Source organism: Crotalus tigris, unplaced genomic scaffold (genome assembly GCF_016545835.1).
Source record: "Crotalus tigris isolate CLP2741 ecotype Arizona unplaced genomic scaffold, ASM1654583v1 scf7180000019154.1569036, whole genome shotgun sequence".
Lineage (NCBI taxonomy): Eukaryota > Metazoa > Chordata > Lepidosauria > Squamata > Viperidae > Crotalus > Crotalus tigris.
In genome coordinates this window covers 1,095,128-1,122,796 of record NW_024097404.1, presented here as the reverse complement: position 1 = coordinate 1,122,796, position 27,669 = coordinate 1,095,128, and the positions used below count along the sequence as shown (strand labels likewise).

General features: G+C 38.1%; 1 protein-coding gene across 7 annotated transcripts in view; it reads right to left on the bottom strand.

Annotated features, from left to right (window-relative positions):
* The window catches only part of EPHB1 (EPH receptor B1), a 407,526-nt gene that overhangs the window by 234,197 nt on the left and 145,660 nt on the right, over positions 1-27,669 (bottom strand). For all 7 annotated transcript variants that reach the window (XR_005558711.1, XR_005558712.1, XM_039360062.1 and 4 more), the window contains exon 3: positions 1,764-2,445. Coding sequence is in view for 5 of the 7 variants with exons in the window: in XM_039360062.1 (XP_039215996.1) it covers positions 1,764-2,445 (682 nt within the window). In the remaining 2 variants the exon portion in view is untranslated. The remainder of the gene's footprint in view (positions 1-1,763; positions 2,446-27,669) is intronic.

Sequence of the window (27,669 nt, the reverse complement as noted above, 5' to 3'; positions counted from 1 at the left end):
CGTGCTGATCTCCATACTCTATCCAGAAGTACAGCTGATATTTGATCATGTTGATGCCTTCATTCCCAAATCACCAAAGGAGAAAACAGAAAGGGTATGGATTTCCATTTCAGCCTATCTTTTTAATGTCTCCATTTTTGACTTAGAGGAATGAAAACTCTGGCTCCACTCACACAGAGGAGAAAAATGCAGATCAGTTACAACAGTTAAGACAGTCTCATTAGTTTAAGTTTAATTAAAATACATCCTCTCTAAATTGATGGGTCCATAACCAAACTAATATCTGGACTTCAGATTTAGAAAAAGGAAAAGATCTTTTTCGCTCTCTCTTTATTGAGTAAGAAAGGAAAATAACTATTTATAGAATGGCCAGCATGAAGCAAGCTGTCGTTTTATTTCCTGACACAATTCTCTTTACGTATCACAAAAATGTCACTGGGTCAGATAATTGTCCCCTATTTATACATGCTACCATTTGCCTTTTGTAAGAATTGGTAATCACAAACTGGATCCCATTTACTGACCATACATTTTTACAAGGTTGCATACAGAAAATTATTAGCTGGCAAATGAAGCAGCAGAGCTAGAGTATTAACCCTAATTCATCCAACCACACAGAAGTTGGATGAATTAGGGTTCAATCAATCTTCCCCCCATTTAATGCATTGCACTGCAGTTCCTATCAGTCCAAGGCAGCATGACCACGGATAGTGGGAATCATTGTCCTATCAATCTCAGACAGGAACAGTGGGAACACGAAGGGAAAGGCTGCTATAGATAATCACTGCACAAACTTCAGGATTGTTATATAAAATATGACTGCCTTGTTCTATTCTGAGCTGAAACATCATCTGCAGCACCTGGAGGATAAAAAAAGAAAGCAAAAGTGCTTCTACCTATATTGGGCTGGCTGAAATTCATCAATAAAGGCAGAATGTTCTGGCACTCAGACGTGGATCACTTTCCCTAAGAAAAGAGTCAAGAAGTGACTGGCACTGATCAACATATACTGTATCTATTGTGCCCTAGTATTACATCTCTTTTGCCTACTTTAACTTGGAAAAGCTAAACTACCTTAGCAGTCCTTACTGTAAGAGAAGCAGGCAATGAGAAGACTCATTTCAGAACTTCAGTTATCACAAATAAATAAAGCTATGTCAATTTGCAATTTCTTAGGTAACCACATGATGTTAGCCTTCACAATGTAGAGCTAATAGTGTCCATCTATTGGCAAGTCCCCATCAATCAAAGAATTTTGACTGGCGGGGTCTAGGAAAACGGCCTTCTCTACTGCTTCCCCTGCACTGTGGAACATCCTGCCCTCAGAGGTGAAAAAAGCCCCCAGTATCTTGGTCTTCTGCAAAGGAGTCAAAACCTAGCTGTGCAGCCTTGCGTGAGGGACACAGAGGCCCACACAACTGTGGGGCTGGCTGGGCTTATGAGACCCTCCCTGCTTGCATTAACAACTGCATTAACAACTGCTAACCCTCCATCTTGGAATGTTTCACCTTTTGAAATTTTATGATATTATTTTTATAGTTTTACAACTTTTTAATCTTAAATTGATTTTGATTTTAATATTTTATTAACTGAAAAAGAGTTATTGTACACCGCCCAAGTTCCTCTCTTGAATAAATAAGTAAATAAATAAATAAATAAATACTTTAAAAGTATCTCAGCCATTATTTAACTTCAGGGATTTCCGATCAGTTCTTTAGTTGACAAGGCAATGGCCATCAGACAACAGCAAATCATCATCTTACCTTTACAGGCCACATAGTTCTCAGGCTCGTATCCAGCCTTGCAAGTACAGCGGCCAATGGGAACCATCCATTCCCCATCACCATTGCAGTATAATTTAATGGGCACATCCACCTCCTCGGCATTGGGAATGCACGTACCTCGTGCAATCACTAAGGAAGTACTTTCTGCTCCTGTCATGGTCTCTGGGAAGATGGCAAAATTTTGCACCACGCTTGGGCACTTCTTAAAGAAGACCCTTACAGACAGCAATGACATGCATGCCCCATAATCCTGGAAGGCCAGGTAAAAGCCTTTCCGATTGAGGGGCCCAAAGCTCCTCACCTCTGTGTTCACCTTCATTAACCTGCCACCAAAGTCCACCTGAGAGAAGCTCTCATCTGCAGCAATAGTGTCCACCTTGAGATAGGGGGCTTCAGTCCAGAAAGCTGAATTCTTGGTGACAATAACAGAGTCTGTTTCATAGTAATATAGGTTGAAAGTTTCCTTACAGGAACCAGGAACATTGGGAAGGCTGCTACAGTCCCGTACAGTGAAGCGCATTTCTGTATAAATACGGTGTGCACCACGTCGATTTATGAAGGTGGTAAGTAACCAATTGTTCTGGTTGGGTTCAAAGACGTTGCAAACTTGGTAAGTACGTATTGTGTTGAGGTTCTCATCGTAGCCACTGACTTCCTCCCACTGTATGGAACAAATAAGAAAGGGGGAAATCAGGCAATTAAACAGGATGAAAAGAAGGGAACACAGGGATGGCACTTTAACTTGGAGAATTATTACTTACAACAAGATAACTTGAAGGAGTGTTATGCTTTACAATCAGTTGGAAAAATGTTTGCAATGTTGCTGATGTTAGGGCCTATTCCAGAGCTTATGAGCTTGGAATCAGCCAACAAAAATTAAAACTACTAAAGTAAGATTATCCTTAGCTAACAGAAAGAAAAAAGTTTGCATGCATGAATGTATGTATGCAGAGAGGGGGGGGCACAAAATGAATACACTTTTAGTATTTATTGTTAAAGCTGATGTAACTCAAATGAATCTCTGAGAGGTATTCTGACAAAATTAATAAAATTCAACCAGACTCTGTTGCTCTGGTAAACTGACCTCTTTTAACCCTCTAACTGACAGAACCACTTTAAGCTTGGCAGTTTCCTGAGAACACTTACCTTGAAAAGAACTGGCAATTTCAGTGTGTTTTAAAAATAAGGTTGGAACTGAATTCAATATGATTAACAAGATGATTTAAAGCAATTTTTTGAAAATTAGTTTGTGATTTACTTGTTCCTTTGGATAAAAAGAAAAAAATCTTAAAGTTGTAGTGACATATCATCTAGAAATAGTATTTCTACAACAGAAAAAAAATACATACTAATTTTATTTATTACAGATCATTATACTTTATAGTTCAGCTTCATGATCCCAAGGCAGGTCACATCTCAGTAAGAAAATATGAGTCTACATATGACTTATTAAAGCAACTATATATTTTTAGGCTTGTTCAGAAGTTTAAAAAAGTATCCAGCTGCTTTAAACAGGTGCTAATGTATGTATCCCCGATCACTTCTGGTGAAACATTTTTGAAGCATTCATACGCCTAACAATACATATAAACAGAACTAGAGTAACAATAGTAGTGGAACCACAGTAACATCTATTTAGCATAAATTACAAGTCCTTGCACCCTTATACAGGAATTTCCCAAGTGTTTTGGATAAAGTGGCCCAGGAAGTGCCACGAGTGGGTTCTAGCAATGGTTAATGGTTCTTTGAGTGAGGGGGTTGTTCCTTTACCTTTAAAGAGGCTTTGCTTTGCCCCCTACCCCAGAAGTCAATGCTAGATCCCACCAAACTGGACAATTTTCATCCAATCTTCTACCTTCCTTTTATGGAAAAGCAGTTAAAAAGTTGGTTGTACAACAGTTCCAGAGGAGCTCAGATAAAATGAATTATCTGGATGTATGTGCTAGAAATGGTATTTGTTGCAGTTTTCAATTATCTCTAGTGTGGGCTGGATGGGCATTATGTATCTATTCCTGCCCTAGTTGACTTCTTAATGGCTTTCAATACTATCGAACATGGTATCCTTCTGGACTGCCTCAGAGGATTGAGGATGGTCAGCTTGATGTACTAGTTCATCTCCTTTCTTCAGGATCCATTCCAGTCAGTGTTGACTGGCAAGTAAACGTCCCACTTCAGCCTCTACTATGTGCGATGCCATAATGCTCAGTTTGCTCTCAGCCCCTATTTAACATCTACATGAGGCTGCTGGGTGAAGTTACATCCAGTACACATCTTTACATCTCTGCCCCTGTTGAATTAAGTGATGTCATGAATGTCTCATCTCAGTGCCTGGAGACTGTGAGGGTCTGCATGGGGAACAATAGACATAACTGGCAAGATGAAGAGGTTCTGAGGTTCAGGGCCAACTGGTTCCAGAACCATGTCATCTTTGGTTTTGGATAGCATTGCACTGTCCCAGACAGATGCAGTGTGCAATTTGGGAGGTCCTTATATACTAACATCCCACTAGTTATGGCAGAGAGAACATGCTTGGGGTATATCTGCTAGGTACATACATTTGGTAAAACCATCTCTGCTCTGATGCCCACCTTGTGGAGAATACGCTGTTCCCCAACCCAAGGTTCAGTTAGCTCCATTCTTTTTGGTTTTCCCAAGTCCCTTAAGACAGGGATCCCCAATCCCCAGTCCATGGACTGGTACTGGGCCAAGGCATGCCAGCAACTGGTCTGCACAAAAAAAGCAAAGCCCCATCTATGGGATGCAGGCAGCACACAAAATTATTCACTCTGAAGCCCATGGAAAAACCTTTCTCCACGGAACTGGTCCCTAGTAGCCAAAAGGTTGGAGACCCCTGCCTTAAGAAAAATTATGTCACCAGGCCTGAGGATTCCAGGGAACCAGAGTAGAAACTGTCTCCATACCTTGGGTTGATGTATTTTTACTAATAATTCTAACAATCTTAATCTTTGGCCTTGATTTTTTATATATTTATATGAATATTTTTATAGATGAATTGTTTTATTGGATATTGTATACCACCCAGAGTTACCCTTGGTGAGATAAGTTGCCATATATATCTAATGAACCAATAAATAAATAAATGCATTAATTCCCATAGAATTTGCAGAGAAATAGCATTATAGTCTCTTGCAGCAAAAACAGCTATGTTTCTACTGCCACCTTAAATATTGTTTATTATTCCAAAAAATAACAGTTTCAGTCTCTTAGAAGTTTTTTATTGTTTCAACATGGGAACCGATTCCACTCATTTAATAGAATTTAACTTGGATAATCTTTAAAATACCACAGAAGTCTTCTTATAGCAAGTACTACATAACTTAACAGAATACACAATATAAATTATATATTTACATAGCTTTGTATTATTAACTTTTAAATGTCTGACTAAAACTAATTTGATATTTAAAGCCTACTAATATTGGTGTCAGACAAATTTTGTGCCTCAAAAGTCCCACATCAAGAAATATGCCATAGACTAGCACTTGATATGAGCAGCCATGAAGGCCTTGGAAAAGATATTCAAATGCTGTGATGTATCTGCCCTCACAAAGATCAAAGTAGTGCAAGCAATGCAAACAATAATATTTCCTGTGTTGCTCTATAGAAGTGAAAGTTGGACTTTAATAAAGTGGAATTGAAAGTATTGATGCTTTTTAACTTTGGTGTTGGAGAAGACTCTTGGGAACACCATAGATAGCCATATGGCTCATCAAACAAACCAGAGTTATATATCTAAGTGGATCATCAAAAATATACTTGGTTGCCAATAATCAATTAAAATTACAGTTGTCCTTGCACCTTAGTATAGCAAAATAAAAATGCTGGATGAGACCAAATCTCTGCCTAGCCATATTTACTATTTCCAAAGTGGCCAACCACCAGGTAAATATGAGAAGCCTACAAGCAGGGTAATTGTATAAGAACACTATTCCACTTACATAATCAAAGGTATATAGATAGAATAAAAATACTATCTCTGTGGCACTTTGCATCACAGATACAATGCAGCTGGCTTAGGTATTTCAGTTAAGAATATCAAGATAGGACCAATCTACTTCTCTTAGTTCCCTTGTTTTAGAAAACTTTTTTCTTCAGCAAAACAGTACCAATACTCATACTTAGAAGTTAGGGCTGCTTTTCTTCATCCAGGTCTGGAAAGAATACTTCGATCCAAACTTTGCAGAGTGCTAATACATATTAAGAGATTTGTCCTCCTTACATTTATCTGATTTCATTTTACATCCATGCCATTTACTAGCAATCATCATATGAACAGCAAGTTTCATAATTTTATTGTGTGTTGTATAAAGAAATGCATTTTTCTGCTTTGCATCATTGATATTTCACTGAATGCTCCTGGGATGTGAAAAATTGTAGGAAGATGTGAAAAGTAATAGAGATGAAAGTAGACTTGAACAATTGTAATAGAGAAGATGAATCTTCTGGCAATTTATGTCATAAACACTAACTCAGCCTAGATGAAAAGAAATCTGAGAAGAAGCATTTCAAATCATTCAAAGAAATGCTACCTCTAGAAACTCACTATAAAGGTAAGAAATTCCTCTTCCAGTTTCCAAAACTGTGAACTGGTATTATAAATATCTCACTGAAGTCTTATGTAGCTCTTCCTTCCTTGATCTTACCCAACTGTTCTGGGCTCAACATTGTTGTTATGAGAGAGAGAAAGAAAATCTACTTGTTCGTTTTCTTTACATCAAATTTATATGTTTTTCAATATTCATCAAATTTTGGGAGGAATTGGGGTGTTTCCTTTTTCCATACATGTTTTAAATCTTTGCAATAAATTTTTGAGTTAAGAATCTTGAAACCCTTCCATTACTAATGCTTTCTGAGTATCTCTTGCCTTTCCTGTAAAATACAGGAAAAATACAGTAAGTTTCTTTCAGTTTCCATAGATTGCATGATTACACTCAAACCACAATACAAACATAGCATAGGCCTTGCAGGGCCAAAACAGCATGGTGCTAGAATACTTTAAATTGCTTGAGGAACAGTGATGATAGGGCATAGTTAGAGGAACCTTCCTCTCTAGACATTCCAGGATAAACATTGCATGGTGCTATCCAAGGTGCTACTTTTTCTTCTGAATCAATTTTATTAGAACCTTTTTCAGAAGCCACCTTTCTTGAAATTAGTCTAGGGATTCTGATTTCAGCTTGTTTGACATTGTCCACAATTTTAAACTTTTTAGGGAATAAATCCCACTAAATGGACCTTAACTTAGTTTCCTGGTGCAGCATGAAACAAGTCACATAAGGATCCGGTGGCAGCAAAATCTATAGAATTTTGCATTCCTTATTTACTATGTGCCAGAAGTCACTGGGTGAGGACATCTGTCACCACAGGGTGAATTTCCATCAACATAGTGATGATATTCAGGTATATACTTCCATCCTTGACTATACAAGCAATGCTATGGAAGTTTTTTATCAGTGTCTGAAGGATGTTTTGGATGGGGACAATAGGTGATGACTCAACCCTGGCAAAACTGAGAGGCTCTGGGGTCCCTTGAATCTGTTTTTTTAATCTTTTTTTAAAAAAATCAGTAATTGTATTGAAGATTAAAGATTAAAATTTAAAATAATAAGAACTATAACTAAAACAGAATAATAAAAGCTAAAAAGGTGCAGAACAGAGAAGATAGAAAAGTAATAATAAAGGAAAAGAAATATATAAAGAAATAACCTCTCTCTTCACCAAACAAATAAACAATTTGAATAAATTAAAAATACAACAAATGATTTATCTCATATTCCATATCTAATCTATAAACAAATCCATAAATTCTCATCATTTCAATCATGACATCAGCAAAAAATCTTTTAAGGGAGAAGAAGAAGAAGAAGAAGAAGAAGAAGAAGAAGAAGAAGAAGAAGAAGAAGAAGAAGAAGAAGAAGAAGAAGAAGAAGAAGAAGAAGAAGAAGAAGAAGAAGAAGAAGAAGAAGAAGAAGATGATGGAAGGGGCATTGGGGTCATCTAGTCTGACCCCCTGCTCAGGCAGAAAACCCTATACAATTTCAGACAAATTGCTGTCCAGTCTTTTCTTAAAAACTGGCACTGTTGGAGCATTCACAGCTTCTGGAGGCAGGTTGTTTCACTGATTAATTGTTCTAATTGTCAGAAAGTTTCTCCTTAGTTCTAGATTGCTTCTCTCTTTGATCAGTTTCCATCCGTTGCTTCTTGTCCTGCCTTCAGGTGCTTTAGAGAATAGCTTGACTCCCTCTTCTTTATGGCAGCCCCTGAGATATTGGAACACTGCTATCATGTCACTCCTCGTCCTTCTCTTCATTAAACTAGACATACCCAATTCCAGCAACCGTTCCTTGTATGTTTTAGCCTCTAATCCCCTAGTCATCTTTGTTGCTCTTCTCTATACTCTTTCTAGAATTTCAACATCTTTTTACATCGTGGTGACCAAATTGGATGCAGTATTCAAAGTGTGGTCTTAAAGTGGTATTAACATCTTGATTCTATCCTTCTGCTAATGCAGGTAATAACATACCTATTTTAACTATGATAAAATAAACTAAATTTACATTCCTTCCTTTTACTTCTAACAATCTGGATATTTAATCCCTTCGATTAATGTCCCAGAACTTAATTTCTTTTCATTTTTTCTTTGTCCTGTTTCACAAAATTCTTCAAAACATTAACATGTCTCTTTTATAAATCCAATACTGGAAAATTATCGAGGACACTCTCTTGGTTTATTATTTGTACATCTGTTTAATTATTAAAACACTGGCTGGTGTCTATTGTGTAACATCTTTTTTCATATAATCCTTATAGACTGTCATTTTAAATCTTCTTTTAATTAGCCTCAGTCATGTTAGGTAAAGTTGTTCCTCTTCCATAATATCTTTTCAACAAAATCTATAGAAGCAAACATTCTGAAAATTAACTTCTGGGTCCATTTTTCAAAAATATCCTTCAATATATCCAATGTTAAAATATTTTATTTCATTCTGTATTTGTAAGTCAAGTTTGAATGTTCTTCTCCTTTAATTGTAACTTTCACTTCCTTCTAGTTCCCTCTATGTCTCATTTTTAATCTTTTATGTTTTTTAAAAGAAAAATTCAAAACAATTACATTTTCCTATGAGGATTCTTTATAATTAATTCTAAAATTTCATTTCAAATTTGTCTGAAACCTTAGTCCATTTGTAACTTTCTAAAATCATACTTTAATCACCCTTTTGCTGTTTATTCCAGCAAAAAAATCTTAAATTTGTATTTAAAAATTATTTAGCTAAGAATTGAAAAAAATCTCACCTGCTGCTGTAAAATCTGTGCTACCAAGGATTTTTAATAGCTAAAATGCAATTAACAAATCAATTTCCTAAAGTGATTAGAAATGGAACTGTTCTTTTTGAAGGCAAAATGGCTACTCCTTGTCTCCCGGAGCTTTAAATTTGCTGGAGTTTTGCAGTCTCTTCTTGAGAAAGAAATGTCTTGGAGTACATATGGACAATCTCAAGTTCTCTCTTATTCATAGAGGAAATGTAAGAAGCTGGTCTTGTCACTAGCTCTTCATTCAGTCGGGGTTGTTGGCTCCACTTTCCATGAACCCATATTGAAGTTTGGTATTTCTTTCTCAGAATTTTATTTTTCATCTTGACTTCTTGATGTAATTGTACTCCTTGCAAAAGTTGATGTGCAATTGAGGTCTCCTTGACTCAGACCTCTTGCTCAAAATGCAGGTGATAGCCATGGCAGGTGAAACTTTGCCCAGATTCGTCTTTTGCACCAACTTTGTCCATTCCTTGACCTAGAGGTTAGATTTTCTCCAAGGTTTACCCATAAGCCACTGGCTTCCAGTAAGTTTCCAGGTGCAATTCAAAGTGCACGTTGTCTCTTTTAAAGGCCTGCAGGGCCAGATTACTCGCAGAACTGCCTCTCTCCAAGAACTTTGCCCTTTACACCAGATCACCACCAGACCTAATTTTCCTCTCTTACATAATGTCATCTTTTGGGACTGAGGAGTTGTATTTAAAATGCATAGCCATATATAATTTTTTTAGATAAAGACTGCATCTTGAGGGAAGGCACAAGGAGGGACACAGAGAAGATTCCATTACTCAGTGGTGTCCTGGGAATGAATTTGGGGGGGGGCTCAATTCAGTATCAGACCTACCAGTTACAGCTCTAGAGTAACATTGCAGAAAGAATTCTGAAACATTAGATGTTAAAACTAAGCATTCAGAATGTATTGCCACAGAAAGTGAACTAAAAATTAAACAAGAAACATTGAACTAAATCTAAATAAATACTTTTATTTTTCTAATTTTTATTAGGAAAGAATCTAATGTTTCTTCTTTAAAGACATACCCTTCTCTTAGCAGAGTGAAACTGCTTTTACCTCTGAAATCTCTGCTATTACCTGAAAATATTTGCTATCGATTTATCAATATTTAAAGTCAATAATAGCACTTGCCTAAAAACTCAGATACTCTTGTCTCATTGTACATCTTAAAGAGATTTTCAAAAATTTTATTTTGCTGAGATTACTAAAACAAGAATGCGTAGGAACATTCCAAATGCAATAATTAAAATTTGAAATGTATATTGGAGTTTTTAATTCAAAATGCATTTCAACACCAATGGATGCTATAAAACTGCTATTGCAATTATCTCTATTTGAGTTCTGCAAAGAATAACAATAACAAAAATTTGTACTTCTACTAAGTAGCATCTTAATGACCATTAATTTCTGCCTTCCACTCCCTGTTCTTTAGCCAGTTACCTTTCCAGAAGAGGACCTATCCTCTTAACCCACAACTGCTAATAGTATTTATTTCAATAATTACATTTATGCAATGATTGCTTGCAGACCTAATCTATGCTGTTAAAAGAGAGTAGCATTTTTTAACAGATAGGATACAAGCTTGCATTCTGTACTGGAGAGTCTACAGGGACTTTCTAAGAAGAACCAGGAAGTTATATATTGGGAATGATAAAGAGATATGGGCTGAGGATGCAAACAGAGAGGAAGGCATGATGGTATCTGAAGACTGAATGAAAAAGAGAATATAAAAATAGAATTTTCTTCAATACAATGTGGGCTGGTGAATCCCAAAGAAAATAAATGAATGTTTATGAAGAATTAATTTAAATAAATTTTATAAGGAATTATCAGTTCCAAATACTTTTTTTATTTTTTTCTTTAACTTGTATTAATTTTTATCTTTTTAACTGTAATGTGAAGAAAGAAGAAAGGAAATATAAAACGATATAAGGAGGACAAGAATGGCAAGTTAGTTATGTTCTAAGTGGAGTAGCTTTGTGCAGACAAAATTATCAGGGAGCAAAACATGGAATTACGATATGTTGAATATGTTGGCCCCTCAAGTCAGTTTTTGACTCCTGGTGACTGCCTAGAATAGTCCCTGCAATTCTTTTTGCAAAATTTGGGGAAGTGGTTTGCCATTGCCTCCTTCCTAGAGCTGAGAGTGACCAGCCCAAGCAACTAACAATTGCTATGTGTCTAAAGCAGAACTAGAACTGACAATCTCCTGGTTTCTAGCCAATGCTTTTACCACTACACTAAACTGGCTCTCTTGGCCCCATCTACTTGTTGGCTAAAATGGAACTATGTTAGCCTGCCCCCCTGAAAATTCTTTAGTCTGTTCTATTCATTATCTAACGTGACCCTTATGTTAACCTAAGGGTGGTGCTATCTGACTGAAAATCAGATCAATCTCAGTACCTTATATTTTTGATAGAATAAAGAAAATCCAACAAAAAATGTTCTCAAAATGGCAGTGAAAACAATATACTTTCTAGACTGCAGAGTGACAGAGACAGATAAAGTATCTTTTTTTAAGGTTACTTACCCATAATTTCTTTCTGATGCTGCTTTAGAAAGCTCACAACTTTCATGAAATCTAATGTAGCAAACATTGTGCACCAATTTAAATTTGCTCTGTTCATCCCCTTCCACTTGATATGGAATTTAAATTAAGGGTCTGTAAAATTTCTACTCTATGCCAAAAGAATTTGTACTGCTTAAACCACTCCCTACCATGGAGAGTTTGACCATTTTTTGCAAGGGTATCCAGCCAAGCCAACATCTTATCTTCAAAGCTTCAATTCTCTCAGTTACTAGCTACCTATGATTCCTAAGCTAGGCAACCATAACATAAGTAGCCCAGACCTAAAGATCAATTCAGCAATATTTCATTATTCCAATTAGGCTGAAGACCAAACTAACACTGATTCCAGCTGAAGGCTTTAACAGATTATGTGTATGAGACAATTTTATCCTTTTAGGTAAATATGCTGTATTTATGCAACCTGTCTAGCCTCCCACTCTCTATTCAGGAGGAGTAGTCTAAAGTTCACAAAATAAATGCTAGAAGTTCACATATAGGTCAGGGAAATATATTTATTTTATCCTCCCTCATCTATATATATTTCACATTTTGTCACAGGTTCTTCATAATAAAGTAAGTATCTCTTCTGAAGTAAATGGCATGAATTCCTATACTTTTATTTTAAAATATTAATATGTCACTGTTGTGTATGTTGTATATCTAAAATATATTTTTAAATAATCACATTGAAAACAATATTTTAAGAAATCTATCCCAACACTTATTTTCCAACAATAATGCAGCCCATAAAAACAGTAATACAATCACACAATAATATCTAAAAGCAGCAGCAGAACAGTAGCACCAAAAGCAATAATCAGGGAATCAAATGTTGTATTTAAAACATGAGAAAATAAAAGAGATCTTTGCCTAGTACTAAACAATGTAAGATCAGGTGCCAGGTGAGCTATAAAAATAACATTATCAGTAGAACCAATGAAGAAGCTCTCTTCATTTTAGAATTTGAACTCATTTTTGTTAAAAATGTAAGAACAGCAGCTACTACACAATAACAATCATGGAATGTAAGGGGTTGGAAGGACTTCAGAGACAGATTAGTTCAATCCTCTGCATAGAGCAGGAATCCACTATTATAGAATATAATTGGCTTCTGATTAGGTCTGAAGAAGCTACTTCATATCCAGAATTAACCAAGGACATAATAACGATTACCACAATGATAATGCATCTATGGCAGGAGTTTACAACTTGTTATTCTGTAGCCACATGCAGCCCACAAACCTTCTCTGTCCTAAAAATCCTTTGATCGTGCCTTGGAAGTTTAATGATTTGATTGCATACTTTCCTTAGTTTTGAGGTGGCAAATATATGAAACATATAATGTAAATCCTTAAGAATTTGGGTGGGATTTTTTAGCTTTCCTTGCTCTTGAAAACTTTGCTGCTTTCTGCTACACATGTGTAGTGACACAGCAGAGGTTTGATGAGGAGATTGTGGCGTCCTCTACTTTTTTACCTTCATATATCTAAGATATACCAGTTAAAAGGGTTGTTTTGGGGAACCACCTGTTTCCCATGGTATCTGCCCAGTGAGTTTGACCTAGCAGGGTGGGCGCCATCCAGGTTCCATCAATTAAACAATATCATCTGTCAGGATCCTGGAAGTGTGCCTTGTCATTGTTTTTGTGTTTTCTGTATTTTTCTCAGTTTTTTAAGATATTTTAATAGTTATAAAACACTCAAGAGTCTCTGGGATTCAGGCAGTATATAAATTTAATTTATGTATGGGTAATCTTCAGAGTTTAAGACTGGTGGAAACTTAATAATACAAGTCCACCATCAAATTCAGAATTATTAAAGTAAGTCTTAGAATATAGACAATTCCAAGTAGGGTGGTTTTATGTTTTGTTTTTTTTCCAAAATGAGGGTATTCATATCTGGTAAATTCAATATTTCCAGTTATTGGTGAAATCCTTTACATATCATTCTGAGGACTCCAATAACAATTATTAAAACAATGAATTTATTTTACTATAAGCGTTCAAATTCAATCTGCAAGTCTCAGTATTCTGTAATTTTTTCCAATTGTTTTTCTTAAACCTAAAACCAGCCAGTATATCAATAACAATTCGGTAATTGTTATATCAGGCATGTTATGAACAAGATACCACTCTACTTGGGCCTTAAAGTCCCATAAGATCTTAACCCACTCATTTTCCAAAACATTCTCAACTTTAGGGTACTAATAGTTTTTACCACATTCTAGTCAAACCTCTGGCAAAGTTTCCAATGAACAATTCTGGCAATTTGATCATGATGCTTATATAGTCAGTTTGTGAAATTTTGCTACAGTCACTGATCAAATGGTCAATTATTTCATCCTTTTTATTACAACAATGATATTTGATGTTAATTACATGCTGAATTTTCACCTTGATGCAATTAGTTGGAAAGCTTGTCCTTGAGCCACTAAAATAAAGCCCTCACTTTCTTTTTTTAACATGTGGGAGTTTTATCAGATTTTCCTTCTATTCCTTCAGGTATTGACCTACACTGACTTGTTCTTCCAACTAATAAATGGGCTTTAAATGATTTATTTTCCATATTTAGCTTTCACCTTTGCTTTTTAATAGCTTTCTTGATTCAGAAAGGGTTCTTGGCTTTTTTTAATGTAGTCATTCAGGCCATATATTTTTTTCCCTCCACAGTTTGTTTCACTTGTAGAAGTCTTCTACCTTCTTCAGCTCTTGCAAACCCAGCTGATCAATATCACTTTTTGGGTGCAAAACTATGTGCACTATTGTTAGTTTCTTATCTTCTGAACCAAGTTATCATGTTGTACCTGGTTCCAGTTCAACTATTCCTGCTGTCTATTGAATAATAGAAATTGCTCAAATATTAGTTTTTTAATGATGTTTCTACCATTTAGCTTTAATTTCAAATTTTTCTGAACTCATTTAATATATTTGGTAGAAGTATTTTTACTTGATTCTGTAATAAATTGTAAGCTTCCAAAATTCCCAAATATTTGTACCTACTGCCTCTATCAAATCTCATTGTTAAGCTGTATTCTATCAACTTCAACCATTTTGCTTGCCTTTATGGCTATGTTTGCACACTTCTTGATGTCAAATTAAATTCTAATATCTTTACTAAATTGTTTTGTGCTTTTTAATAAGGAATCTAGTTCAGTCTTTGTTTTTTTAAATAATTTTAAATCATCTATATGGAGTAAATGCAAACTTTTTACTCCTGTTTTGCCAATTCATATCTACAGTGTGTCTTATTCAATAACATGTAAGAATTTTGCTTAAATTTTCCTCTCTTTGGAAGACATTTTAAAAACAAATTCTTTCAGCAGTATGAAAACTGTGGAGCCTTGGTGCTCTCTAAGCTTGATTGTTTGCATGCAGACATTTTAATACTCAATTAGGCAACATCGTCAATATTAGTGAGTTTGGGACTTGCTGCCTGTTTATATACAGTAGCTTGCCCTGCCCTGGTGGGGGTATGGTTTTCTCCTTGGTAGTTCGTTGGTTAGGGTATTGTTTTCTGCTTGATTGATATAAAAACTGGAAGAATAAAATGCAGAAGAGTATTTCTATATGGCACTAATAGCAATGATAGATCCATGCTAAAGATCTGTGTGAGGCAGCTAAGCTATCTTCAGTGATATGTTTTACAACATGAAGGCAATGAAATTCTCTTCTAGAGGCACTGCTACTTTATCATCCATTTTCAATAACAAGAAGATCCTTCTGTGCCTGCATTAGACATGTGCAGAAGAAGCCTCTTCTGGCACTTCCACTAGCTGATCCAGATGATAGTCTATCACTTAAACTTCACTTAGTAGAGTTGTGAAAAAGAAGAAATTAAACAAAGACTAATATAGACCCTGGAAAGATGTTCATTGTTTGTTTACTTTTCTCCTTCTTAATTATTTTAAAAATAGAAAAAAGATGCTCATCCATATGTGCATTTTCTTGGAAACCTTAAAATGAAGACAGATTCTGTTTGGTCTCAGATGTTCATGTGGAACTGCTTTTACACATAGTCCTGTAAAATGAAAGATAGCACAATTCCTAAGTGTTTAATGGATTCTGGGGTAAGACACATCTTGTACTCTGCATTGCTGGCACATGAACATGAATAAGATGTACAATGGCAAAAAGGTCCTTTGGGCATAATGTAGCCACTATCTGCAACTGCAGTTAAACAAAATCCATCTTTTCTTAGGTTCATATGGTAGCTGGATACAATAGTCAATGCTGCTTTAAGAAATGGCAGACTATGCAAGGTTCACCCCTTACATGATTCAAAATTTCTTTTTGCACTTTGTTATACTGCCTTAAAGCTCTAATATTGGATCCACTGGATTTCTGATACTTTAGAAACATTTTTTTTCTATATAATTCAAAAGATCCTTTCAATCTTCTGCATCTTATATATCCATCCCATTTGTTGTTGTTATTAATTGCGAAGTCATGTCCAACCCATCGCGACTCCATGGACAACATTCCTTCAGGTCTTCCTGTCCTCTACCATCTTCCCAGCCAATCAGAGCACAGCCAATCCCCCTGCCAATCAGAGCACAGCCAAGCCCCTAACCAATCAGAACACACCTCCACCCAATCAGAACACAGCCAAGCTCCCACCCAATCAGTTCATACCCCCACTGGCAGTTAAAAAGAAGAAACAGCTAAGACCACACATTGCTCCTAGAAGCACGAAGCCGAAAACACTGAAGATGACGAATGAGACTTCGTCGAAACGTCGCCAAGACACTTCCAATTTTACGCGGGAGAAAACCCAAATAACCAAAGACCTACATACAAACACCCGCGAAAACCTCAGAAAACACACGCACACGCACACACACACACATATAAAACTTGTTAATCTCTACAGTTATTGCAAAACAAGATTGTCTGGTTTTCATGGAAATTTGTTCAATAAACACTAAGCATAATTGTAATCCATTTCTGCTTGTGAATATACATTTTCTCTGGGCATTTCCTATGACAGCCTGGCAACACCAGAAATAAACTGGTGAGCAGATTCACATTTCAAAAAGGAACAGAGTGGTGCACCTGTCCAAGAATAAGTACTTTAGTCTGTTGTTTAACTGTTGTTATGACTTTTGTCTTTAATTATACTGGTAACATCCTTTGCAAATGCCACTGTCACTGATTTTCTTAATTAATTACCATACAGGAAAAACTGCACATTATGGTAATCATTCTTTAAGAAAGAATGCTTAATTTTCCCTTTTTGTTTCAATGGAAAAGAAATTGAAAGGTTTTTTTTTTCTACAGACATTGCTTAAGGCCTCAGTGCTCTGTTGAAATCTCCGTTGCTATTCCTTACTCTCAAAGATATGATTCACTAGGTCAGCTTCAGAAGCAAATAGAAGCCAGAGCAGAGCTCAGGTGGACAGCTGATACAGGGTTTGATTCAACTGGCACTTTTCCTTCATAATAAAGATATTCAGGTTAGACCAGCTTTTTCTTTAAAAAAAAACAACACTGCTTAAGGCATATAGAGCTTGGCATTAAAAATTAACAGTAGATTGGAAAGCAGTATTATTTCTTCATACTTCTGGATATTTTCTGCTATGGGAAAAATTTTTAAAAACTGCTAGTGAATGTTTGCAAGAGCCTAAGAGCAAACTCTAAATAGCCATCTGGAAAGACAGATAAAGGAAGAGCTAGATAAAGTAGTTGTATAAAATAAAGATACAACACAGATTGAGCAACAGGAGTCTGCCTCTCATTTTTGCCAAGCTGCCTGAATCAAAACTGGGGGGACAGATCCAAATTGGAAGATTAATTTGAAAGTTAGACTCAAATACAAAATGTGCATTTAAAAAGTCAAGGGAAAGAAATAATGTGAAATAAACGTATAAAGAAAAAAGAGAGCTAAATTTTAACATGAAGGGCTGCCACTTTATTGAAAACCTCAACAATAATTACCTGACTCCACCAATGTATACTGCTATGCCCCTTTGACTGTCCCTGTCTGGCCCACATAAAGTCAATCAGAAAATAGAAATCAAATGTAAGACATAGCATGTAGCAGCTAATCAAAAACATATAATTTACTGCTTTTTATAAAGTGATATATTAATATTAACATTAATATTGAGCAGAATTGAGCAGCCTATTGGTTCAGCCCTCCACAACAGTCCCAGTTTATCTTGTGACAACTCAGGAAAATGCATTGCTTACTTCTGGGCTCTAGCTTACTTCTGGGCTCTAGCCTTGCACAGATGTGTATAACAACCCCATGTGATCTAGGCTGAAAGAAACTATAACACCTATTTGCATCTTTGAAACATGCTAGGTTTCCTGCCAGGATTTAACACTATATTGTCAACAACCACTAGGAGGTACAACCAAGATCTCTCTAATACAGACATGTCAAACACAAGGCCTGTGGGCTGGATCCAGCCCACAAAGGGCCCAGATTTGGCCCCCCAAGGCTGCCCAAGCTGTGGCCCACCCCAACCAGACTGGGTGCCCCCCAGCGCACAAACAGGAAACAGCAAGCGTTTGGGGGCTGGTGGTGCAGAGCAGCAGCTACAGTTCATTTGCTTCACCCCGCCCCACCCCTCCCAGGCTCACTCCATGTGGGCCTCTCCTCATTTGGCTCTGCTTTGCCAGGCCACACCTCATCATGCCTGGCCCCACTTTGCTGGGCCTCACCTCTCCTCACCTGGGCAATGAAGTTCTGTAAGCCTAGCGCCTCAGGGCATAACGGGCCTGTGGGATGAAAGGTGGGGAGATGGGATCACGTGATGACACAAGCCAAGCGTTGGCCGGCTCCCAGTCACCCTCTCTGCCACACGGTAGGGCCGGAGAGAGGAATGCAGCACTTTGCCAGATGCAAATATGCAGCCTAGACCTGCCAGCAGCCAGCAACGTGTGAGCCTCTGTGGCAGCTGGAAAGCAAGGGTGAGAAGGAGAAATCAGGAAAAGTTGAGAGAGAGAGGGGGGGGCACCAGAAGGGGAAGAGGAGGAGGAGAAAGCCAAGGTGTTACAAAAAAGGGGAGTTTCCACTTTCTCCCCCCTTCCCTTATTTTTAACCTCCTCCCACTCCGTTCAGCTGCAGCTGAAGGGGGAGAAAGCAGGGAGAGATTTTGTGTGTGAGTGTGAGAGTGAGAGACTGAGCCAGCAGGGAAGTGAAAGTGTGGAGAACAGGAAGCGTTGCAAACAGAGTAAGCAAACTTACAAAAAGGGGATCTCTCTCTCTCTCTCTCTCTCTCTCTCTCACACACACACACACACATACACAGGGAGAAAGAGAGAACCCTTCCTGCTTTTTCCTCCTTCTCACCTTTTCTCTCCAACTGCCACAGAGGCTCACACATTGCCAGCTGCTGGCAGTTCCAGGCTGCAGCTCTGCATCCAGCATGAGTGCTGCATTCCCCTCTCTGGCCCTACCATGTGGCAGAGAGGGTGACCCAAATGCTTCCATGTTTTTGGCAAACCACAGAACAAAGTAAGACATGCACACCTTCAGTAGTCTCTGGCTGCAAGTAGTTTCACAAGTTTTTAACTCTTCAGGCAGGGAGAGTGTGTGTATGGAACACACCGTCCTCCCTCAGGTTTCAACTCACACACAGATTAGAAGAGTAATTTATTCAAAGCCACATAGATAACAAGGAAAGAAACAAACGTCCAAAATCTAACAAGTCTGTGGAAATACAAGCTTGCCTGAGCAGTTTCACAAGAGAAGCCAAAATTCAATCCAAGGTCTTTGAACACCAAATCAAGTTTGTCAGCCAGTCCAATGGTCAGAGTTTCAGGGTTTCCAAGCAGAAATCACAACACAGAACAAGAGATCAGAGAGTTGTTTCCAAGATCATAACAGCACACAAAACTCCAAGAAATCAGCATTTATTCACGACCAATGCCCCTCCCCACAGCATCTCCTTAAGTCTCAGTCTCTAGGTGTGCCTTATGGAGAGGGGCAGGCTGCTCCTGAGTATTTGAGCCTGCCTGCGTTGTTCCCTCCTTCTCTCCAGTCTCCGTGTTCTAGGATCAGGAGGGGGTGGCCCTTGCTCATCGCCTGAGCTCTGACTCTCATGTTCACCCTGTCCCAATCCTGAAAGGCCCTGCCCTGCCTCAGCCTGTTCTTCCCCACATTCCTCTGAAGCCACAGATACCTCTCACTTGAACTCCATAGGTTCCAATTCCAGCTCATTTTCCTCAGCAGATACAGGCTCCGACAGAGGCATGCCAGCCCCCTTCTTTCGGACCCTCTTGAGGATCTAAAACTGACTACGTTCTGGATGGCCAACATGAAGTTTAGATCAGTGCCACCCCTGCCATGGCCAGTTCACCTGCCCGGCCACGCAGCCTGCGAGCGCTTCTCTTTCCCCACCCCTGCGTGGGAAAGCCATGGCCACCAGCAGCAAAGAGAAGCAAGATGACAAGACTAGATGCCAGACAGTTTGCAGAAGGCCAGTGGGAAGGTGAGGCCATTTGGGGGGTCGGGTTAGATGCATTGCAACTCTCAGAAAAGTGAGGGGCCTGAAAAAAATATATGGAATTATCTGCAAAGGACTTCTGGGGAGATGGCTTGGAGCCATGTGCAGGCAGGTGAGAGAACAACCTTGCAGACTGCCTTTCTGGTCTATTCTTGCCGCCTCCCCTCCCTAAAATCCAGCCGATAATAGAACTCTTTGGATTGAATGGGAAGTTAAGAGGAACTGGCATGAGTTGAAATTAAAAGGCTAAATCAACTGCCCCTCCAATTATTTTGTAGGAGATGTGGAAAGTGTTTCTCGCTTCTACTTCCCCTCATCTGCTCTTTTATAATTTAATTCAGCCTTAACCAAACTAATGTCTTTTGGGTGTCATGGACCACAGTTCCCATCATGCTGGCTAGAAATGCAATGCCTTATTTTCTCTGCAGTATGCGCCTAGGAAGCAGAAGGTCTGTGGGATTTAGATGTATTTAAACATTTGTTTCTTCTGCCTAATTTATTAAATCAACGTCTAATTTGAAATTAAATGTTTTGGAGAAATCCAGGGTGGTTTAAAAGAAAACTCTCAAAGACAACTATTGTAAAGCATCACCAGCACTGCTTAAAACAATATTGAAAGTATGTATTTTAAGAAAGAAAAATATTAGTAGTAATTTACTTAGTGCTGTTTGACCATAAAATGTGTTGTTGTTCTACATATGCCTGGCTGAACAGTGTGTTTGGAGTTGCCTCTAAATGGGTGAGGGATGCACTGTTCATATTTTCCTTGGGAGAAAGTTCTATAATTAGGAGGCTGTCTCTGAGAAGGCTCTGCTCATGACCACTTTTCTATAAACCAAATCAGAGGAACTGTCTGGTCAAAATGGATGGTAAATGACAAATGTTTGTGGGAATTGGGTATGTCTAGCTTAGTGAAAAGGACTAAGGGTGGTGACATAATAGCAATATTCCAATATTTGACGGACTGCCACAGAGAAGAAGGGATCGACCTATTTTCCAAAGCATCAGAAAGCAAAAATAGATAGAAATTACTCTAGAAGAAAACCAGCCTAGAACTAAGGACTTGTGAAAACAACTAATCAGTGAAAAGGCTTGCCTTCAGAAGTTGTGGATCACTGGAGGCTTTTAAGAAGAGATTGGATATTCCATTGTCTAGAATGGTATAGGTCCCCTGCTCAAGACCTCAAAGGTCTCTTCCAGCTCTTTTATTCTTTGAGAGAAGCGCTGCCAACCTCTCCTCCTCCCCTTGTCCCTTCCTGGGCACAGAGAGAGGGAAGGAGGGAGGGAAGGAAGGAGGGGAGGAAAACAGGAAGAAAGAAAGGGAAGGAAGGAGAAGGAAAAGGAAGGAGGCAGGGAAGGAGGGGACAGAGAGAGAGTGGAATGAGAGGGAGGGAGGGCCTGAGGGAAGTCCTGCCTTAGCACTTGGCCACCAGCAGCCCTGTTGCCCTTTCACTATCCCCTAGTGGTCTCCCATCCTATTGCTGAGGATGCTTTGGTTACAAAGCCAGGTATCCTCGCATGGAGAGGGAGTGGGCCTCCCTCTGACCCACACACTTTGCCCTCCTGCACCCACCATGAGCAATCTGGCCAAGGAGAGCAAGTACCACAGCAGCAACCTCAAGGAGGAGGTAAGCGCAGCTGGGTGCCCCCTTGGAGAAGTGCGACTGGGCTAGGCAGGGCTGTGGGGTCCTGGCTGGGTGCTTGACCTCCACTGCCCAGGACTCCGGGCAGTCCATACCACTGTCCAGGAGGCCCCCTGCATGGCCTGAGAGGGACATTGAGGTTCCTCCAGTGGACCATGCCTCAGTGCTTGCTTTGGTCCCACCCCCCTCCACCAGAGACCCTCAGTTCTGCCCCAGTCCTGGCCAGGCCTTCACAGGCACCCTTGGCACAAGTGATGTTGAGCTGGTCATGCCCACTCAGTAGGTTGCACCCACCCCAGCCACACCCATCCAGCCGCCCGAGGGCAACCACGATGCTGATGCGGCCCTCAATGAAATTGAGTTTGACATCCCTGCTCTAATAGAATGGGAGCTTAAATGTTACTAACACTGTTATTTTGTTGGCTTGCTAGTTTTTCTTCTAAAGAAGCAATCTGTAGAAGCAAATAATCTCAACAACCTCATCTATCCTTTTGCAAGTGACCAGTCTTCTCCAAGCCTCAGAGTCTATTTGGGGGGGGGGGCAAGAGCCACTGAGACAGCTGCTTGTGCTGTGCATACTGTCACAATGATAAAGTCATTGTTCTGAAAAGATTCCTTTAAATAATTCACAGATAGTTAATAACTGAGGCAATGTTTCTCCTCTCTCTCTACTGAGCTTTAAAACATTTCCAGATGGGAAATTTAAAAAACTATAATGGACTGTTACATCCCACAGTTCCCCTCATTATCTGAAAAGGTAATTCAACAACATACATCACGAAAATTTGAGGAGGAAAATTAGTGGAATAAGAGTGGGAGGGAAAAGTATAAGAAAGCTTGGCTAGTAACCATGGCAGTATTAGCCAGTCTATTTAGCTGTCACTTTTCCAAAGATTCATATATATCATTATCTTAATTGTCAAATAAATACTGTCATTCCTAAGCCTTTCATGTCTGGATTCTTAGAATCAAAGTTTTCTGAATTTATTTCTTACATCCAGACAACCACAAGATGCAAGAAAAAAATTCAGAAAACTTTGATGGATTCCTATAACCTAGTTTTAGTATCTGTAGTCATAGGATAAAGAAAAAAAAATGAGGGAGGAAATCATTTTAGATGGCTATCATAAATATCTTGAAAATTGTTGAGGTCCACAGAACTCACCTACCCCAGGAAATCATTTGTCAACGTAACATAAGCATCTGTAGAAAATCACAGTATTATCGTAATTACAATACAACTGAGGTAACTTATGTACTTTCATCAGCCATCATTATTCAATTGTGTAATTTATGATAATATCCTGCCTCGCAATATTGATGTACTCAGTCTTCTATGTGATCCACAGCACAAGCCATCTTGACTCACTTCAAACTTCAAATTATTTAATCATATAAATAGGTATTGTATACAGTTGCACAGAAGACCAATTTGTTACAAATTCACATTGGAAATGGGTACCATAATCTGTTACAGCTTTCTATTATGTATATGTACTGTAAAACACACATTATTTTCAATAATACAGAAAAGAATAACATATTGCTATGAAACATAAGTGGTTAATACGTTTTCGGGCTTAGTATCTTAGACAAACTCAGTATTATGGTTTATAAGACACTATTTAGTGCTTAGCACTGATGTGTGAATCCAACAAATCATAGATTATTCATAGTTCATACATGATAGTTACCCCCATGCAACTGCCATTTAGGAAGGGATGGGGTGCATTTACAAGTTCAGAAATCACTTCAAAGGAATAAAAAAACATATTAATTTATTCATACCCATCCTTTTAAGCACTCAGGGTCAGGGTTTTATAACAAATGTAGTATCCCTTGAAGCTTCAACCTGTCAAACTATTAAATCAACTTATACTTTCCAACTAAAGAGATAAACTTCTTGGCTATAGAGATTTATATCCCTTGGTCTCTCCTTCATCAAAAGGTAAGTTTGGAATGCCAGTCTCTGCTAAGGAAACAGAGGCAGTTCTTTCTCTTACTCTGTCTAAGTCAACATTTCTCAAACTTCATAACTGGGAAATTCTGGGAATTGAAGTTCACATATCTTAATGATGCCATGTTTAAGAAACACTGTTCTAGCTGCTCTTTGTCTTCCCAGCCAGCATTCCATTTTGAGGGATAGCTTTGCTCTCAGGCAACAGGAATGAGCTGGGCTTCTCTGAAGGACTGGGGGAGTTTTACAAACCTTGAATGGGAAGTCTCGCAGCAAAGTCTTCTACCTTTTGTTTTGTTCTCTGTGGTCTGTTTGTGCTTTCGTGTGTCCTGGTTGTCCAAATACAAATAATCACACTTTACCTTGTGTAAGGTAGAGCTACTATATCTAGGATGCAAAAATTCTGGATAGCAATAAACCAACTCTTGTGTCATTTAATTTCTTATGCCCAAGTACAGAATCCATAATAGATCTGCTTTGATTTTATCACTCCAAATTCTCATCAGATCCTTAACAATCCCAGATGAAATGCTAAAGACTTTGCAGGGAACATGTGTTAGATCAGCTCTTCTATTTTGACTTGTTTATTTAGTCAGAGAAAGCTGGGTGATGGAAATTGGCCATTAGATTTGCGAATTGGTTAGGGAAAGGCCTGTGGCTTTGTCTCTTGCTGTCAGCTTTGCATCACATTAAATATGAATTAACATCATCACCCAAAGTTGCTAAATAATAAAAATGTAGGTGTTGCATAAAATATTATTAATTCTTCATTGTTCCTTAGTGTTAACATGATAATAAATATGGAAGAGCTTGTAGGAAACAATAAAAAAGGTGTGCTATTGAACAATAGTCAATAGAATTCTGGTATACCATGTAAGAAATTCCTATTACAGCCCAGCTCCTTCCTTCCCTCTCCTTCTCCCTTTCCCTGAGACAAAGCATCTTCACTTCCAGTGGTACATCTACCTCTTCCTTCTACCATTCATTTACACAAAATGTACATCTAGCCTCTCCAAACTTGTGTCTACTTTAGCAGATGGTTGTCCTGATCTGGCAGGCTTTTATTATTTTTAAAGCGAACAATTATTTCCTAAGGCTAGGAGCTGATGCTGTGTTTCCCTTTAAAGACACAGATGTTAAGTCCTGTTATAATCTCAGTAGGGTGCATTAGGTTTGCTCAAATCAAAACAGTTATGGTTTCTACAATCTATCAGTACAGAGAAACCAGTAATATATTACTACATAAAACAGGCACTCATCTGCCACGATGCAGTTGTAAATATATTACAACCCATAGAAAGCTAATCTTCATGTCCTACCTGGGAATTAAGAATAGCAGCCAATTTTACAACATGCACACCTGTGCTGCAAGAAGTAATTGGAAAGGACTCTCAGTAGGTCTCTCTGGAAACCTCTCATAAGAGTGTATAAGAATGCCAAGCAATTAGGAAATTAATGTTTTGTATACGGCAAAAAAATCATTGCAGGATTGATTCAACTTGTAGACTTCAGGATTCTCCTTTGTTGAGTAAAATTTTAAAATAGTAGTGCAAAAATACAAACAAATTAAGCCATCTATTGAAAAGTTGATGTTTAAATAAATGTATATTTTAATATATTTTCAAAGACTATAGTTTTGGGGGTGGGTAAATTATTAGGTAAATTATTAAAGAATTTTTTTTTCTTAAGATGCTGGAAAGTAGACAGTTGGCTAGATGGGAAAATATTTTGTTTTGATATAAGGCAGATTCTAATGACTCTATAAGACCTATACTGAACTTTGGTGGCAGAAGTATTCAAGTAAGAAAATTGTCAGAATATGTGCAATAAAAATCCAGACGATTACTAGATTGCAAGAAAAAGTGACAGGCATTTTTTTGTGCCTTCTTTGTGGACTTCTTCAGGGCTCTGTACAGTCCTTTTCCTATTTAACATCTACATGAGTCCAGTTATGTAAGGTCATCCGCCAGCATGGGATAAAGTATCATCAAAGTATCAATTATACACCTCTGTCTTGGGCAGACAAAGTGATGTGGGTGACGTTCTCTATCAATGCTAGAAGTTGTGGAGGTCTGGATGAGGAAGAATAAGCTTTAGATCAGGGTGTCAAACTGCTGGCCCACGGGCTGGATGCATCATGCCAAAACTGCGCCCACCCCATTGCTGGCAATGGAAAAAAGTCACAATACGTCGCGACACGTCACATGATGTTGCAAGTTTGACACCCCTGCTTTAGATCAATCCTAGCAAGACCTAATGGCTTTGGGTTTCAGGACAATCCAGAACTTGTAATCTTAATGGAGTAGTACTGCCACAGACAGAAATGGTATGTATTTTGGGGATTGTCCTGGACTTACATCTTTTCTTGGAAGAGCAGTGGCAGCCATAGCAAATAACAAATAGAACTTTTGGCAAATCCATATTGTGCACAAAATGCACTTTCTTGGATTGGGAGAGACTACTCATAGTCACTGAGTCTGCTTGGATACCTCCTGAGCAGACTGTTACAATGCATACTAAATTGGGGCTGCCCTTGAAAATCACTCAGAAGATACAAGATAGGCAGTTATGTGTATGACTCATATACCCTCAGTACACCAGTGCTCTGGATCCTGCACTGACTTTTGATGGACTTTCAGATACAATTTAAGGTAGTGGTGTCACTTATAAAGACCTTCATGTCAGGAGACCAGGTTATTTGTTGGACCATTTGTCCCTTGTTGTTTGTGCCTACCCCACTAGATCCAATAACATAGGCATGTTCCAAATCTTATCTATTAAATAGTAACATCTGATGGGATCCAGGAAGCATGAATCTAACCTGCCCTCTTAAATACCATGTCCCCTAAGATTCATGGAGCCCTGATCCTATTAGTATTTTGGGAGTTCTTCAAGACTTGGATGTTCCTTTGGGCATGGTGTCTAGAGGTCAGATGAGGTAATCAATCTGAGATATCTTTCTTATGATGTGAGTTGGTTTTATCGTTGGCCACCATTATTTAGTTTTATTATTTATTTAGTCTGTCATGCCTTATGAAGTAAATAAAATAAAACTTAGTTTACTAAAAATTTTAGTAAAAATATTTTTACTATTATTATGCTTTGTTTCATTTCATTTTAATTCTATGTGGCCTGTCTAGAATCATAACTATGAAATGGGCAATTACATAAATTGATATAATAAAAATAATAAACTTACAGCTCATATGAATTTTGCTGTCTGAAATTTATTAGTAACTAACAACAAAAATATGGTGACTTTTGTAGTGATTGTGTGTTTGTGTTCACATTTGGAATTTTAAGGGCAAACACAAAAAATATCTGTCATGGAAAACTTGCCTATTCCCCATATGTGGGCCCACAATTGGCAAGGCTGTTCCCACAATACACACTTGGCAGAAGGTAAATTAGCAACAAGATATTCTCCTTACAGGGGGCCAAAGGCATTATTGCAAATAAATATGATTGTAGAGCTTGGTGTTTTGTTCTGCAACACACCAGTATCTTATTTATTCATTTATTTCCCATTAAAAAGTCCACAGAGAATTGGCGACCAGCAAAGAAGGTATCTAGGGGCACACTGGTACGTGCTGAATGAATGTTCATTAAGATGATCTGGAGAGAAGATGGACACCCCCTCGCAGTCAAACAAAAAAATGAGAGAGGGAAATAAAATTATGAAACAATCCTCTTAGAAGATCCCTCCACCGAAATGTGTGCATGATAAAGAGGCCATCATGTCACATTTCTGCTTGAGCTTACTGTCTTCTTGCTAACATTCAGAGTACCCCATTTCCTGCAAGTATTACCAGAACCAATTCTAAAAATTGTTTAAACAATTTAATTTTAAAAGATTCTGTTTCAATTTGCCATTGCAAAATAAAGAAGTACAGAATTAGTGACAAAAACAAATCCAAATG